Source organism: Caenorhabditis briggsae (genome assembly GCF_000004555.2).
Source record: "Caenorhabditis briggsae complete genome, chrV, whole genome shotgun sequence".
In the NCBI taxonomy this organism is placed as follows: Eukaryota; Metazoa; Nematoda; class Chromadorea; order Rhabditida; family Rhabditidae; genus Caenorhabditis; species Caenorhabditis briggsae.
In genome coordinates this window covers 4,654,078-4,668,102 of record NC_013488.2, presented here as the reverse complement: position 1 = coordinate 4,668,102, position 14,025 = coordinate 4,654,078, and the positions used below count along the sequence as shown (strand labels likewise).

At 37.1% G+C, this 14,025-nt stretch overlaps 5 protein-coding genes across 5 annotated transcripts; 1 reads left to right on the top strand and 4 right to left on the bottom strand.

The window, feature by feature from the left end:
- Positions 1-1,502: 1,502 nt before the first annotated feature.
- Positions 1,503-2,042, bottom strand: CBG01208 (the record flags this gene model as incomplete). The annotated part of the gene is made up of 3 exons (XM_002635930.1): positions 1,503-1,602; positions 1,653-1,864; positions 1,911-2,042. 3 exons carry the CDS (start codon positions 2,040-2,042, stop codon positions 1,503-1,505), a joined length of 444 nt encoding a protein of 147 aa, XP_002635976.1.
- A 1,371-nt stretch (positions 2,043-3,413) lies between these two features.
- Positions 3,414-3,921, bottom strand: CBG26969 (the record flags this gene model as incomplete). The annotated part of the gene is made up of 2 exons (XM_045236967.1): positions 3,414-3,574; positions 3,720-3,921. The coding sequence occupies 2 exons, from the start codon at positions 3,919-3,921 to the stop codon at positions 3,414-3,416; spliced, it is 363 nt and encodes a 120-aa protein (XP_045097988.1).
- Positions 3,922-5,460: 1,539 nt separating this feature from the next.
- On the bottom strand, positions 5,461-8,593 carry CBG01210 (the record flags this gene model as incomplete). Its single annotated transcript, XM_045236966.1, has 7 exons — positions 5,461-5,494; positions 5,537-5,801; positions 6,303-6,381; positions 6,567-6,651; positions 7,295-7,722; positions 7,774-8,112; positions 8,366-8,593. 7 exons carry the CDS (start codon positions 8,591-8,593, stop codon positions 5,461-5,463), a joined length of 1,458 nt encoding a protein of 485 aa, XP_045091771.1.
- A 493-nt stretch (positions 8,594-9,086) lies between these two features.
- Positions 9,087-10,100, bottom strand: CBG26970 (the record flags this gene model as incomplete). Its single annotated transcript, XM_045236965.1, has 4 exons — positions 9,087-9,395; positions 9,521-9,658; positions 9,712-9,966; positions 10,065-10,100. The coding sequence occupies 4 exons, from the start codon at positions 10,098-10,100 to the stop codon at positions 9,087-9,089; spliced, it is 738 nt and encodes a 245-aa protein (XP_045097989.1).
- Positions 10,101-11,412: 1,312 nt separating this feature from the next.
- Positions 11,413-13,970, top strand: Cbr-ugt-1 (the record flags this gene model as incomplete). Its single annotated transcript, XM_002635932.1, has 10 exons — positions 11,413-11,556; positions 11,604-11,672; positions 11,717-11,830; positions 12,373-12,415; positions 12,463-12,552; positions 12,608-12,715; positions 12,821-13,202; positions 13,246-13,385; positions 13,430-13,748; positions 13,793-13,970. The coding sequence occupies 10 exons, from the start codon at positions 11,413-11,415 to the stop codon at positions 13,968-13,970; spliced, it is 1,587 nt and encodes a 528-aa protein (XP_002635978.1).
- Positions 13,971-14,025: the final 55 nt, after the last annotated feature.

The following is a 14,025-nucleotide window of genomic DNA, read 5'->3' as shown; positions in this document are numbered from 1 at the left end:
CTCCATCACGTACTCCGTTTTTTTTGTCGTGCAACTACCTGTATTAATTTACAACATGAAGGCATGAACCTTTCAGAGATTCATCCGAATTTTCTGCTCTAATGTTTCTTGATTATCTCCGTGTTTCTGTGCTAATTAATACAAATTTTGTTCTACGCTAAATGTTGAAATGTTAAAGCTTGGTGCTTGGAAATGGACACACATGAATTCGAAAAAATGTTCTATATTTTTCAGAGGTTTCAAACACATCTCGAAACAGTAATTTATTTTGTTGAAGCTGTAACTGTTACATCCCGAACGAATTCAAAATCATTGGAAAAAAATCCTGCAGCAGTTTTCGGATACTCCGACTCATCTATCTGTAAGGACTTCACCAGTCTATTCTCATGCCAATGTCTCATGTTCATTCATTTGTGTTTTCTGGCTCGATATGTGCTGAAATTCTCAGTTAATTAGGATTTTTTTCCAATGATTTTGAATTCGTTCGGGATGTAACAATTACAGCATTTTCAGGGAAACCAATTGTTGCTGTTGTTCCAGGTATTCAGTTGGCAATAAAATTTCCAAGAGCACACCTGTCTACTCAAAACTTCAAAACAAGTCAACGATTAACCAGACAGCCTTATCAGTCTTAGACCCAAGATCAAAGGTTTTGAAGTTGAAAACGAAGATAGTCTTTATTACCTTGTTTTTGCATTGATAAGCCGCTAACCAGAATCATATAAAAGTCAACCCCATCCCCCTAAAATTCAACCGACTTTTGATTGAAGGCGCACACAATTACGCCGATGGGTCTCGACACGAAACTGGCGGGAATTTGAAATTTGATTTATTTTTCAACTACGCGCTGCCGGGTAGTCATTTTCCGCAGCGGCCGACACTTCCCGGGTTCCGCCGTCAACTATACTTTGTGCGTGCCAAGGCTCCGAGAAAGTTTGACTATTAAAAAAACAAGAGAACATATTCAAGTAATATGTACTAGAAGAAGAGTATTTCCAAAACAGCTGGCTTGGTTTGGTGCTCAATTTTATATATTATTGAAAAGTCAAATGAATGAATGTTTTTACACTGTGTCAGAAAAGCTCTTAAAATGTAACTTGAAACAATAGGAAGGGTCGGCTCTTTTAATACATGTTTAAAGTATGCCTTCTTTGTCCCGATACGTGGTTAAAGTATTTTTTAAACTTTCCATATGATTAGGAGACTCTGTTCGATTTTTCGAAAATTATATGTTTGTTGGCTATAATCAATGAAAATGTTCTTTAAGCAAACAGTTTGAAAGCTTGGTGCTTGGAAACAGATACTTGATGTTTGATGTTGGGCCTAAGACTTATAAGGTCTGTTTGTCTATAGATTGAAGTTCTTACATATCGGTGTGGATCTGACTGTGAGTGTCTGTGCTGTGAGTTTTCAAGTAAAGTGTTATGTGTTCTGATATCCAATACATACAGGAGTACTTTATTAATATTAGTTTCAAAATTATACAAACACTCTTAAATAAATTAGACGCACAATCCGGTAGAAGTCTCGCATGTGGATCCGGAAGCACATGCAGAGCAGGAATTTCCTTTTTGGTAGATATTAGTATTGATGATATTTCCTCTGAAAATTTTGTTTAAAGATTCTGCAACCTAGTTCACTTCAAGACTCACTGAGATTTGTACTGGCAAACCACAGTAACTCTGTGCCAGCCATTCGAACCCTTTCCGCAATACTTTACACCACATCCGATCAAATTGGTGTTAGGCCAAGCCATCTGTGCAGCGTGTCCGATTCCAGTGTTAAAAGTGGCCATATCCAAAACAATTGAGGTCCATCCGTAGTCTTGGAACTCCTTCTCCCATGAATTCGAGGCTGAGACTCCCTGAATAATATTACTTTGTTTTGGTGTTGAAATATTTGAAACTCACAAAGCTGTCGAGATTGGCAGGTGGGGCTTGAGAGGACCATGACCAATACATATTCTCTCCGACTTCTGATGTTCCAGAGTGGTCATCTGGACAGCCAAATTTTGAGCAGAGCTGGCAACAGCCGGATTCCATTTCTGAATGTTGAAGTTTTTCGAAACCAAACTAAAATTTTTAACAAACCATTTTACGCATGTTGGCTGCTGCTGGTTCGAGTGTTCCCTTCGCAGTATAGGTTCCTTTGGCGATTTTCGATCTCAGAACATTGTGGATATTGACGATGGCAGTTTGGCCGACAGAACTGAATTGGCCACTTGCACAACGATGACAAGAATAAGAAGAGCTGATTTCATGGTTGACACTGAAATGTCTGTTAAATTTTAGTTGGATGGGGATGGCTTTTATACGATTCTAGATTTTATCTAACTGTGTATCAACTCAAAAACATGGTAACAAAAACTGTTTTTGTTATTAATTTCAAAACCTTTGCTCTAGAAGACAAAGTGTTTAATTTTCAACTTGTTTTGAAGTCCAGGGTAGACAAACCTGCTCGTCTTCATTGTCAAATGAGTACCGGGAGAAGATAAGTTCCACTTGTTTGCTCTTTGGCATTGTCAACTCACAATCGGCCGTAACTATCAGTAACTGCAAAAATGCGTTATCTTTTTTCCCCAAAAATGACCATGGTCCGCTATAGAGCCGTTTTTAGGCATGCTCCGACCGAAACCTGTCTAATATCTGTCCAAATGCCGAACCACTCAGTTTTCTAACAGAAATTACAAGTCGGCAGCCCAGTACCATAAACATTCGTCTTACCCATTTGACGAATACAGATGCGATTACAGGCTCCATTTTTGCAAACAAGACGCAACTTTTTTATTTCGTATTCATTTTGCTGCCACGAGCAGGCTTGCCTTCTCAAAACATCAAAACAACTCAAAGATTCACCAGGTAATCTTATCAATGTCTAGATCAAAATTTTTGAAGTTAGTAACGAAAACAGTCTTTATTACATTGTTTTTGAATTGATAAGCCGCCATGAAAGCAGACTTTTTCAGTGTCTAAGTCAGTTCTTAAAATCGAATTTGGTAGCCTATAATTGTGGATTTTCTATCCATTGATACCCTCAAATCGCTGTACATTCCGAGTTATGTGGCAACGAAACGGTTGGATCTAGATTGAGCAGTGTGTCGAAACCTGTCGCAGAAGCTGCTCAGTTGGCGTGGGCTACGTAAGACTAAACTGCTATTTTCAGAAAAATCAACACCTGAAATTTATCAACGAGGAAGCACCTGCTCTTTCGGGTTTTGTACCAGGGTTTCACATGTTTTCGTTCCTTCAACTCTCTGAAACAAATACGTCACAAAAACACACTGTTTTAGATTACACTAGTACACTTGGATATAGTTGTATATTTCATTCAAACCAACTTCTGGAGAAACACATAAAAAAGTACCCAAGCACTAACAATCACAAATGTTTTACAAATTTAAGTTTTTTTTAAATTCAAACTCTACGAGGCGGAGAGAGATGAAGTCCGGAGTCTCGTCGATACAGTTCGCCGTGAATGATTTCTCCAAGCGGCGATCCTTTTTCCAAATCTTTGTAATCATTCGATATTACTAATGGGGAAATTATGATTTTGGGAATCGACCCTCTGGCGGTACCTATAAAAATTAATTTTTGAATTTTATGCAAACTAAAAATTCCATACTTGCTGAAGAACCATTTAAGGGATGTCCCATGCCAGCCCGAAATCGGATTTTCCGCAAGTTTGAAAATTTTAATATTCACAAGAAAAATAAAACTTACAATGAGTTTCCCACCAACTGAGCCTTCTTGTATAGTCATGTGGGTATGTCATTCCCTTTGGATTGTAGTGCTCGATGCATTTTTTCATTTGGATTCTGTCGTAGACATACTTGCAATATAGGGATACACCAATAAATGATAGTAAGCAGATAGGAAAGAATACAAATTTTGCAATAGTTTCAAGAAATACAGTTGGCTCCATTAGAAAATGCTCAATATCCAGAAGAACCAATATCACAAAATGAAAATATTCAAAAATAAGTTTGAATGAAAACAGAAAAGAGTCTTTTTGGCAATGGATTAGGATGTCTCTCTCTCTCGGAAAAGAAGGTGCTCGAAGAAAAAATCCGCTTATATACTTTTCGGAATAGTGTTTGATGTTATGTGGGAAATCAGTACAAGGTCTGACGGCATCCTAGGATTTATTTCAGTCAACAACTAGGGTAATTTTCACCTGTTGACCCTCATTCACAGGTGAATTGTCGTCATAGAAAAAAAACTCTCTGGTGGTTCAGAGGGTGGCTATTTTTGGAAGTCAAAGAAAAATCGGGTTTAGGTTCCTTTAGAGGAGGGGATACAGGAGATTTACTTCTTTTGGAGTGACGGTATGCATTCTGACGTGACGGTGTACAGTGATTGTTGTTCACATAGAGCGTAGCTATAGTATCGCTTTCATATATGACATCAGCAGAGCGAATAATTCGGAGGGTGCAAAGCCATTAGGGGTGCGAAATCCACGATTTGTGTGTACTAAATTCCAATTAACTGATTTTTCATACCCCCCCCCCCCCACAAGTTCAAATCCTTGAGAGACTTATAAATATGAACGAAGTTTCGAGATAACTAGTTTTTGCATGACCTGTCAACTTTAAAAACAGTTAGGAACTCAGGGATTTCAAAACTAAAATGAACTAGAAAACAAAGGGGGGCAAATCCAAAAATATCATATTTTGTGTGCTCCTGATCAACAGAATCGCTGTCTAGACATTATTTTTCAGGGCTGATGAAGGTAGGAATCTCATAGGTCATTCACTGAAAGATGTCTTCTTCACAACCGCGTACCTCAGCTTCTGATCACAAGTTTCTTCTCTAGACTTACTTTATAGACAAAGTAACAGTTTAAACAGTTTTCATTTAAAAAAAGAGGGATCGTCAGATGAGTGAGAAAATGACAAGTTTGTGTAGACGAAAAACTGAAATAGGCAAGAAGTATATTTTTTTAAAGTGGATGTAGTAAATATGAATAAAAAACGACAGCTAACTCTCGTTTTATACAGAAAAAAATCTAATAGGCTTACAGGATAAGAACAACTCAGATCGGGTGTGTTGATGAGCTGAGTAGTAAGATTCATTCGTGAAAAACGCATGAAAATAAAGTGATCATGTATTCATAACTTTTTGCTTCTTTCAAATTTAAAGTTTTAAAAAATTTAAAAGAATTGAATACTTCTAATTAATTTTTGTCATTAGGTCAGACACTCCTGAAAAAGACACGAATCTCGGAGGGTACGAACTTCGGGGGTACAACGAGGAACAAAGCAATTTAGAGGGAAAAATCCACAATTCGGGGGTACAAAGTTCAAATTTTTCAGGTATTTTGAACCCCTGAACTGCTTTGTACCCCAACGACCCCAAAATGTTTGTACCCTTCGGATTAGTTGCACATGAAAAAATAGAGATTGAAAATTTTTAGGAATTTAGTTATGTATTTTGAGCAATCTGCTGTTCCACGTTCCAATTTTCATTGAATGCTGACAACAACCGGCGTTCGTTTCCTTCAAATGATTAAATCAAACTAACTAACCATGAACACTTACATGACAAGCCAGAAAAAAGTGAATCTTCTGAATGGTGGAGTTGTTAGAATTAACGCTATTGCATTCGCAGTTGAATGGAAACAATAAACCATTAACTCGATCCGCGTAGCAATTTGTGCATATTCGAATTCGATCATCAACAAAGTTGCCAACAATCCAACCGGAAGTATAGCTGTTGCTAACACAATCAGTTGAACCACCAAACTGATCAGAGCCAATTTCTGTTTCTTTTGATTGACACTAGATATACTTCTAGATAAATCAGCTAAAAGTTTATGCATGCTATAAGCGGATAAAATATAAAACGGTACACAATACGCAAATCCGAACACTGCGATAGATAGAAGTGCTATCCACCAGACATTATATCGTAAACTGCTATATCGTAAACTGCTAGAGAATATTGTAAACTGCTAGAGTGTCGTAGACTTCAAGAAACTGTTGTTTGTAGGAAGGATATTTCTGGAAGTACAATTTCATGAAAATACCAATTCAGAGTAAACAATCTTGCCGTTCTAATAACCTCACGATGTTCGTCTTCATCTAATCCAGCGAGAAACGTACAAGTCACATCTAAACAACTAATTATCAGAAAGACGCCATATTCTCGGAAAATATGAATTCGTTTCCAATCGTTTCATTACTCGAAATGTCAAAAGTTTTTTGAGAAAACACAAAAATATTGCGTTTAGCTGAAAGGAAATCAGTGCGAGGACTATCGTCATAAGTGTGGAACATCTAAAGAAAGAGTATAATAGTCCTGTACAGAATCCAGCGGGAAGCGGAAGAAGGGGTTGAGGTTGGAACCGGATAGTAATGTAGAAGTCGACGGATAGGCACGATAACTGAAACAAGTCACTGTAGTCAGGGAGCCCTTCTTTAAGGTAAAAATAGAGCCACTCCAACTCACCTGAAAAGAAAGCAAGAAATATTTAAACTTATCGATTTTATTAGCTTTAAAAACAACCAGCCACAGTGTATAAGAGTTTAAAATAACATTTATTGCACCGATGATATAGTAATAACTTACAAACCACGATGGAGCAGTGAAATCGATATGTGATATCATGACAAGTACCAGAATCAAATGATTAAGTGTGTAGTAGTTTTTTCTTCTGCAACTCAGATTTTCAAGAAATCATATCGGGAAACAGGTAGAAAATGCAAAGTCTGATATTGAACTTGAAATGATGAAAAAAAATTCTAGGAACTCTGCTGCTAGCAACGCGGCACCATAGGCAGCTGTATTCACGACCACGTAGATCAGTCGGTAGCAACCTAGCTGTTTATCATCCTGATCACGGGTTCAACTTCCCAAGTGGCTTCTAAAAGCAGACTTGCAGTATCAAAAATTGTTATCCTCATTTTAACAGATTTCGTAAATGACACGGACTATGAGTTGAATGTAAAAAACACAAGTTTGTGTTGACGAAATACTGAAATAAGCTGTATATGGTTCAAAATTGGATATAGTAATTACGAAAAAAAAACGATCTCAAAAAAAAACAAATCTCGTTTCATACAGAAAAAATATAATAGGCTTACAGGATAAGGACGACTGCGGTCAATTTGATAAGCTGAGATTTAAGGCACCCATTTAAAACAGAAACAAGCACAAAAGGTCTCTTGAACATTTTTTCTTCCATTCGGCTACAATTCTTTCATTTCCGAATACCATTCATTTTATGCTCACAGCAATTGGCGTTTGTTTTCTTAAAATGATGAAATCAATATGAGTAGTTAGCTATAAACGCTTACTTGACAGTCCAGAAAAAAGTGAATCTTCTGAATGGTGGAGTTGTTAGAATTAAAGCTATTGCATTCGCAGTTGAGTGGAAACAATAAACCATTAACTCGATCCGCGTAGCAATTTGTGCATAATTAAATTCGATCATCAACAAAATTGCCAACAATCCAACCGGAAGTATAGCTGTTGCTAACACAATCAGTTGAACCACCAAACTGATCAGAGCCAATTTCTGTTTCTTTTGATTAATTCTAGATAGATTTCTAGATAAATCAGCTAGAATTTTATGCATGCTATAAGTGGATAAAATATAAAACGGTACACAATACGCAGATCCGAACACTGTGATAGAGAGAAGTGCTATCCACCAGACATTAATATCGTAAACTGCTAGAGAGTCGTAGACTTCAAGAAACTGTTTTTCGTAGGTACGGTATTTCTGGAAATAATAATTCATAAAAAAATATTTAATTCAGAAAAAAACGCTTACCGTTCTAACAAGCTCAAGTTCTTCGTCTTCATCTAATCCAGAAAAATGCATACAAGTCACATCTAAACAACTTATAATCAGAAAGATGCCAAACAAAATTTTTGGAAAGTGTGAATTCGTTCCCACTCGTTTCATTTCTCGAAACGCTAAAAGTTTTTTGAGAAAACACAAAAATATTGCGTTCAGCTGGAAGGCAATTAGTGCGAGGACTATTGTCATAAGCGTGGAACATCTAAAGAAAGAGCATAATAGTCCTGTACAGAATCCAGCGGGAAGCGGATGAAGGGGTTGAGGTTGGAACAGAAAAGTGATGTAGAAGTCGACGGATAGGCAAGACAACTGAAGAACAGTTTTCGTAACCACTCTGATTGGATGTCCCCCCAAACTGTCAACTTTGAGGGCATATAGCTCATTTTCTGTGAAAAATATCAAGTAGTGATAAGCTAGCAAAATGTTTATCATACTATCACAAACATTCTGCCAGTGGACCTCTTTTTGACATCATTCACAATAATCAAAATAAATAAGCTCAAAGTTAGAAGTTAGGGCCCTTTTTTAAGAGAGAGAGAGAAGATAAACCCCTCCAACTCACCTGAAACGAAAACAAAAAATATTTAAACTTATCAATTTTGTCAGCTTTAAAAACAACCAGCCAAAGTGTATAAGAGTTTAAAATAACATTTATCGCACCGATGATATAGTAATAACTTACAAACCACGATGGGGCAGTGAAATCAATATGTGATATCATGAGAAGTTTCAGGATGGAAGGTGTAAGTGTGTAGTAGTATTTTAAAATCAGCAACTCATAAGAAGTCATGTCGGGGAAACAGGTGAAATTTGACTACAAATTACTGCAGTTTTTCATCACTGTTTGCAGGTTGATCCTAGTTTGCAGGAGCTAAAACTTTCTTGTTGCGTGTGCCTGATGTATTGTATTATATTATTTTCTATTTATCTTTTTTTTTTACATTCTGTAAGTACAAAGTTTGAATCTAGGTATGTTTTATGTACACCCATCAAAGTTTCCAAAGAGATCTGAAACCTGGCAGCCGAGCTCCTTCCATTTCTTCCACTTCTCCAAAACGGTCAAAAATCAACTTTAAAAATACGGTTTTGTATACTTTATTGACCGGTACGGTCAATACTTTCGCCACTGTAGCTCAGCAACGCGGGACCTCCAGTGGTGGACCACAAGTTCAACCTCTTGAGGGGCTTATAAGATTTCGACAAAATGAGTATTTTCTAAAACTCAAATTTTCGACTTCTCAGATACCACTTGAACACATAAGAGGCTTCAAAAAATATTTAGATCAATTCAAGTGTGAGTTGACATGAGTAACACGAATTCTTATAATCAAGACCCTCTTGCGTAACGCTGGCAAGAAAAATATCAGTGCGATTGGATCGATAGATGGGAAAATGGAAACAGCAATTACGGCTGATAAATAAACCCAACGGAAATCAAGAAGAAACACTGGCCCAAACCATACAGCAAGACACGGCATGAGGCTAACACAGATTGGGATTACGGTTTGGATTGCGAGAGCATTAAATAATTGACGTTGAAGATTGATGGTCTTCTCGCTAAGGGAACTTTGCACTTTTAATTTTTTAATAATCTAGAAGAAGGAAATATAAAGCAAGAATATTTGTTAACTCTTGCCTTATGACCCAGCACAAAATATAACAACATCGAATATACAGTACTCGTTGTAACTATGACCACACCAATCCAGGAACAAACCACTGCATCATTACTTCCTTCCCAATAAAGAGCAACCACCATAGTCATATTCAGTGAATCTTCATGATAAAGGCCTTTGAAAGAATCATGGACGTATCTTTTACGCTCGTAATCCCCGTAAAAGAAGAATTCGCAGACCTGCAACTGTTTGTCATAATATGAGTCTGTGGGGCTCATTTCCTCTAACCCACCCACGTCCATAATGCCATATGACATACACAGTAAACAAATGTAGCGACTAAACCATAAGGCATGAACCATTTTTGAAGTAGCGCATTTTTATACAACACAAAATATCGGAATATGAAATGCGCATGTAGAATAGCATACGTCACGGTTATAAAACCACATCTAACAGAAAGGGCCAGTTGTCCAAGGTCCGAAAAATGAACGAAGGGGCCGTCGGAGACAAACACGACGAAAGCGTAACGGTAGCCGTGAACACACTGGAAACTTAAAGGCATCTCGAACGACCAAGCTACGCGCTTGCAGTGAGAAAATGAACTCGAAGCCCAGGACTTACCAGGACTAGCCAGACACTTACCATCGGTACCAATGTATCATACAGCGAACATAACATATTGAAAAATGAGAAGCTTATCAAAAGATAGCGATAAGCTCCCAATTGAAGTTTTTTATCAGAATGGAGAAGATATACAAAGAGTGGGTTAAAAATGAAAGCTAAAATACCACAGAGTTTGGGAATGTAGTAGTGCGGGATATTGACGTACATCAATTGGAATTAAGAACGAGAATGACAGAGGTGAATGTTTTGGGTTTGGGTCATAGAACCGGAAAAAGGAAGCGCTATCAATTTCTCTGTAATTCCGTATAAAAACGTTCTAAAAAGGAAATGAAAAGTAATTGACAACAATATTTAATCAGAGAACAAAGCACACCATCCCAGTTGTATTAAAGGTGAGGGACTTGAAAAATCATTTTCTCGAAATTTTTTGTATATAAGCCATTCGAGGAGTTGAACTTGTGGGCTTAACGTTGGAGGCGCCGCGTCGCTTCCAGCTGAGCTACAGGTTGAATGATGTCCTCTATGAAAAGACACATAATTCGGAGGGTACAACAATCGGGGGGTACGAGCCGGTACAAACTAATCACGGGGTACAAAATTAGGATTTTAAAGGTATTTATCACCCCGAATTGAAGAGTTTGTTCCCCCTAAATTACTTTGCACCCCAATGATCCCAACATTTTTGTACCCTCCTAATTACCGTAAAACCTGTAATAGAAGTGTTCCCCTGACTTTCAACTTTGAGCTTATTTATCTCGGTTCCTGATAAAGATGTAAAAAATTTGTCAACTAATAAATTGTTGCTGCTATTATGATAAACAATTTATCAGTTGACACATTTTTGATATCTTTATCAGGAACCGAGATAATTAAGCTCAAAGTTGAAAGTTAGGGGGCACTTCTATTACAGGTTTTACGGTATGTGCCATATAAAAGCGGCACGACAGCCACAAGCTGGTCCCACTAATCACTGTACACCGTCACGTCAGAATGCATACCGTAACTGAAAAAAATCTGAAGAATTTACTGTTTCCCCTTTTTAAAGGCCCCCTAAACTGCTTGGGTCTCTGTGGGTCCCCTATTTTTTCAGGGTACCCTTTTTTTGGTACAAACTACAACTTGTCCTTTATAGTATCTTCCCCAAAAATACTGATGCAAACGACACAAACTCTAAATTTACTTGTACAGACACAAAACGTGGGTAGCCAGTTTTTTATCCATTTCTCTACCGCCTCTTCTACAGTAAACGCTATCTCGCAAATTTCTTATCTTGCTGCGTATCAAAGAAAGTTAGTAGATAACATGCTAGACTATATTAAGAAATGATAAGAAGCGAGCATCTAGTGTTTTGTGTACTACCTAAAGCATGAAGTTTCTAATTTTATTTTCCGTTCTGCTTGGTTTAACGGCCGCCTATAATTTTTTGCTGGTCTCCCAAGTTTTTGGCTACAGTCATCTGAAATTTATGAGTAAAATTGGTGACACTCTGGCAAACGCGGGACATAATGTGGTATTTTTGTTTGTCGAAATTATTTGTTAGATAACTCGAATTTTCAGACAATCCTTCAAGTTTACAATTATGAACATTTTGGAGAGATTCGCATGACAAAGAACAAAAATGTGGAGGTACAGTAATTTGAAAAGTCAGTGAGCTAATTTTTTATTTGAAGCTAGTTGACTATCATGATGAGAAAAATGCAGCGTTCAATGAAAACTCGGCGAGCGCATTCAAATTCATGTGGAACACTGAAATTATTAATAATCCAGTGACTGGAGCATTTGCGGTGAGTACAGGTTGAAAATATACTTTTTTATTGGAAGATAGTCAACTTTGAAACACTAAAGAAGTGGTCCAGAATTTTCGGATTGCTCTGAAATTTTCAAATTACCATAAAACCTGTATTGGAAAATTTTTTATTGTTCCAAAGTACCTCCAGAAGGCCTTTCTAATACAGGGACCCGTCTATTAGAGGAGCCCTTCCATTTATGAGACCCTTCTAATAGAGGTCTTACGGTAGGCTAATCAAAATTGGGCCGGTATGACCATCAATCTTCAAAATGGTAAAAACTAAGCGGAAAGCGAATTTCAGGGCTAATTTTGGCGTATTCGGCACTTTTTTGGTTTCATATGGTATATCTCATCAGAACAAAGTTTTGCAAAAAAGTTGTCAACTACAAAAATGAAGCTCACGTTCTTTTTATTATACTCTGCAATTTTCAGACAAATCGAAAATTTTTGAACCACTTTTTTTGGACCTCAAAGATGACTATTACCATTTATAAAATTATATGTTTTTTTCTCAAACTTCATTTTCAAATTTTTTAGACATCAACGGTTCTGTTCAATGAGATGAAAGTGATGTGTGAAAGTGAGTTTTTCATTCCAATCAAAAAATGGCAATACAAAAATTTTCAGAAGTTCTCCTGGACCAAAAACTACATCAGTGGATTCTATCCAAACATTTCGATGGTATTATATCGGAAACTTTCGATTTTTGTGGACTATGTAATGCTTGAAAATTTGAAACTATTCAAAAATTACAAATTTTTAAAATTTTCAGTTCTTGGAGACCACTTGAGACTGAATATAATCCCAATGCATTCGTCCACAATTAGTATTCCATCATTTTACGCAATTGGACAACCATCGCTTTTGAACTTCTTGCCATGTGAGTTTAGATCAATCTCCAACTGATAAGAGCTTTCGAATCATTGATCAGATGGCTTGTTAACAACAAAACATGTATTTATGTATTTAAAAAAAACATTTTCAGCCATGAAAACAAAGTTCGGCGCGGAACAAACGCTCGTCGATCGGGTCAATGACATAATTTCCTTGCCATGTTTGGAATTGGCGTTTTCGAAACTTTTTGATAAGCAATACGATCAAGCTAACACTCTGTTGAAAGGGAATGTGAGGCACTGGAAGGATATTTTGCAATCTGCCACGTTTTATTTTTCAAATGGAAATGATTATATTTCGTTTCCAACCCCAGTCATCCCAAAACATATTCGAATTGGTGGATTTACAATTGACCCACCGAAAAGTTTGAAATTAGGTGAAGAGTTTGAAAAAATTCTGTGTCTTCGAAAATCAACGGTCCTCATTTCCTTTGGTACAGTAATTCAGTCAGCGGATATGCCGGAAAGTTTCAAGTGAGTTTCGCAAGTTTACATCCGCTTAGCTAAATAATTGCAGAGATGGAATCATCCAGATGTTCCATAATCTGCCAGAAACTACTTTCATCTGGAAGTATGAGGTGGACGACGAGAAACTTCAAAATCGACTACCGGAAAATGTAATTCTCAAGAAATGGGTACCACAGCCGGCACTTTTGGGTAACCATATTTTAAAAAAAGATTCTCAGCTTCTCATTTTGCAGCCGACCATCGTCTTAAACTATTCATTACACATGGAGGTTTGGGAAGCACTCTAGAAGTCGCCTATTCTGGTAAACCTGCTCTGATGGTTCCAGTGTTCGGAGATCAACTTCTAAATGCCAAGATGCTTAGTAGACATGGTGGAGGACAAGTTTTCGACAAATACGATTTGGCTGACGGACAAAAGCTGGCGGAAACTGTGAAGACGATTTTGAAAGATGAGAGCTTCAACAAGAACGCTTTGCTTATCGCAGATCTTCTTAAGAATCAACCGATTGATCCAAAAGCGAATTTGTTAAAACATGTGGAGTTTAGTGCCAAGTAAGTACTTTCTTTAAAGTCTATGATGAATTTCAAATTTTTAGATTCGGAAGAGTAGCTGCTTTGGAGCCATACAATGTGCATTACAGCTTTGTGCAATACTATATGTTGGATGCTTGGGCGATTCTTATTGCTATTTTTTCTGTGATCTTGTACATTGTGTACTTTGTATTTTCATTCATTTATGGACAAGCTTTTAAGACTAAGTCTAAGAAGGAATAAATAAATTATTTTGCCAGATTTTGTTAATATGACTCATGGGTGCCTCCAGTTGTCC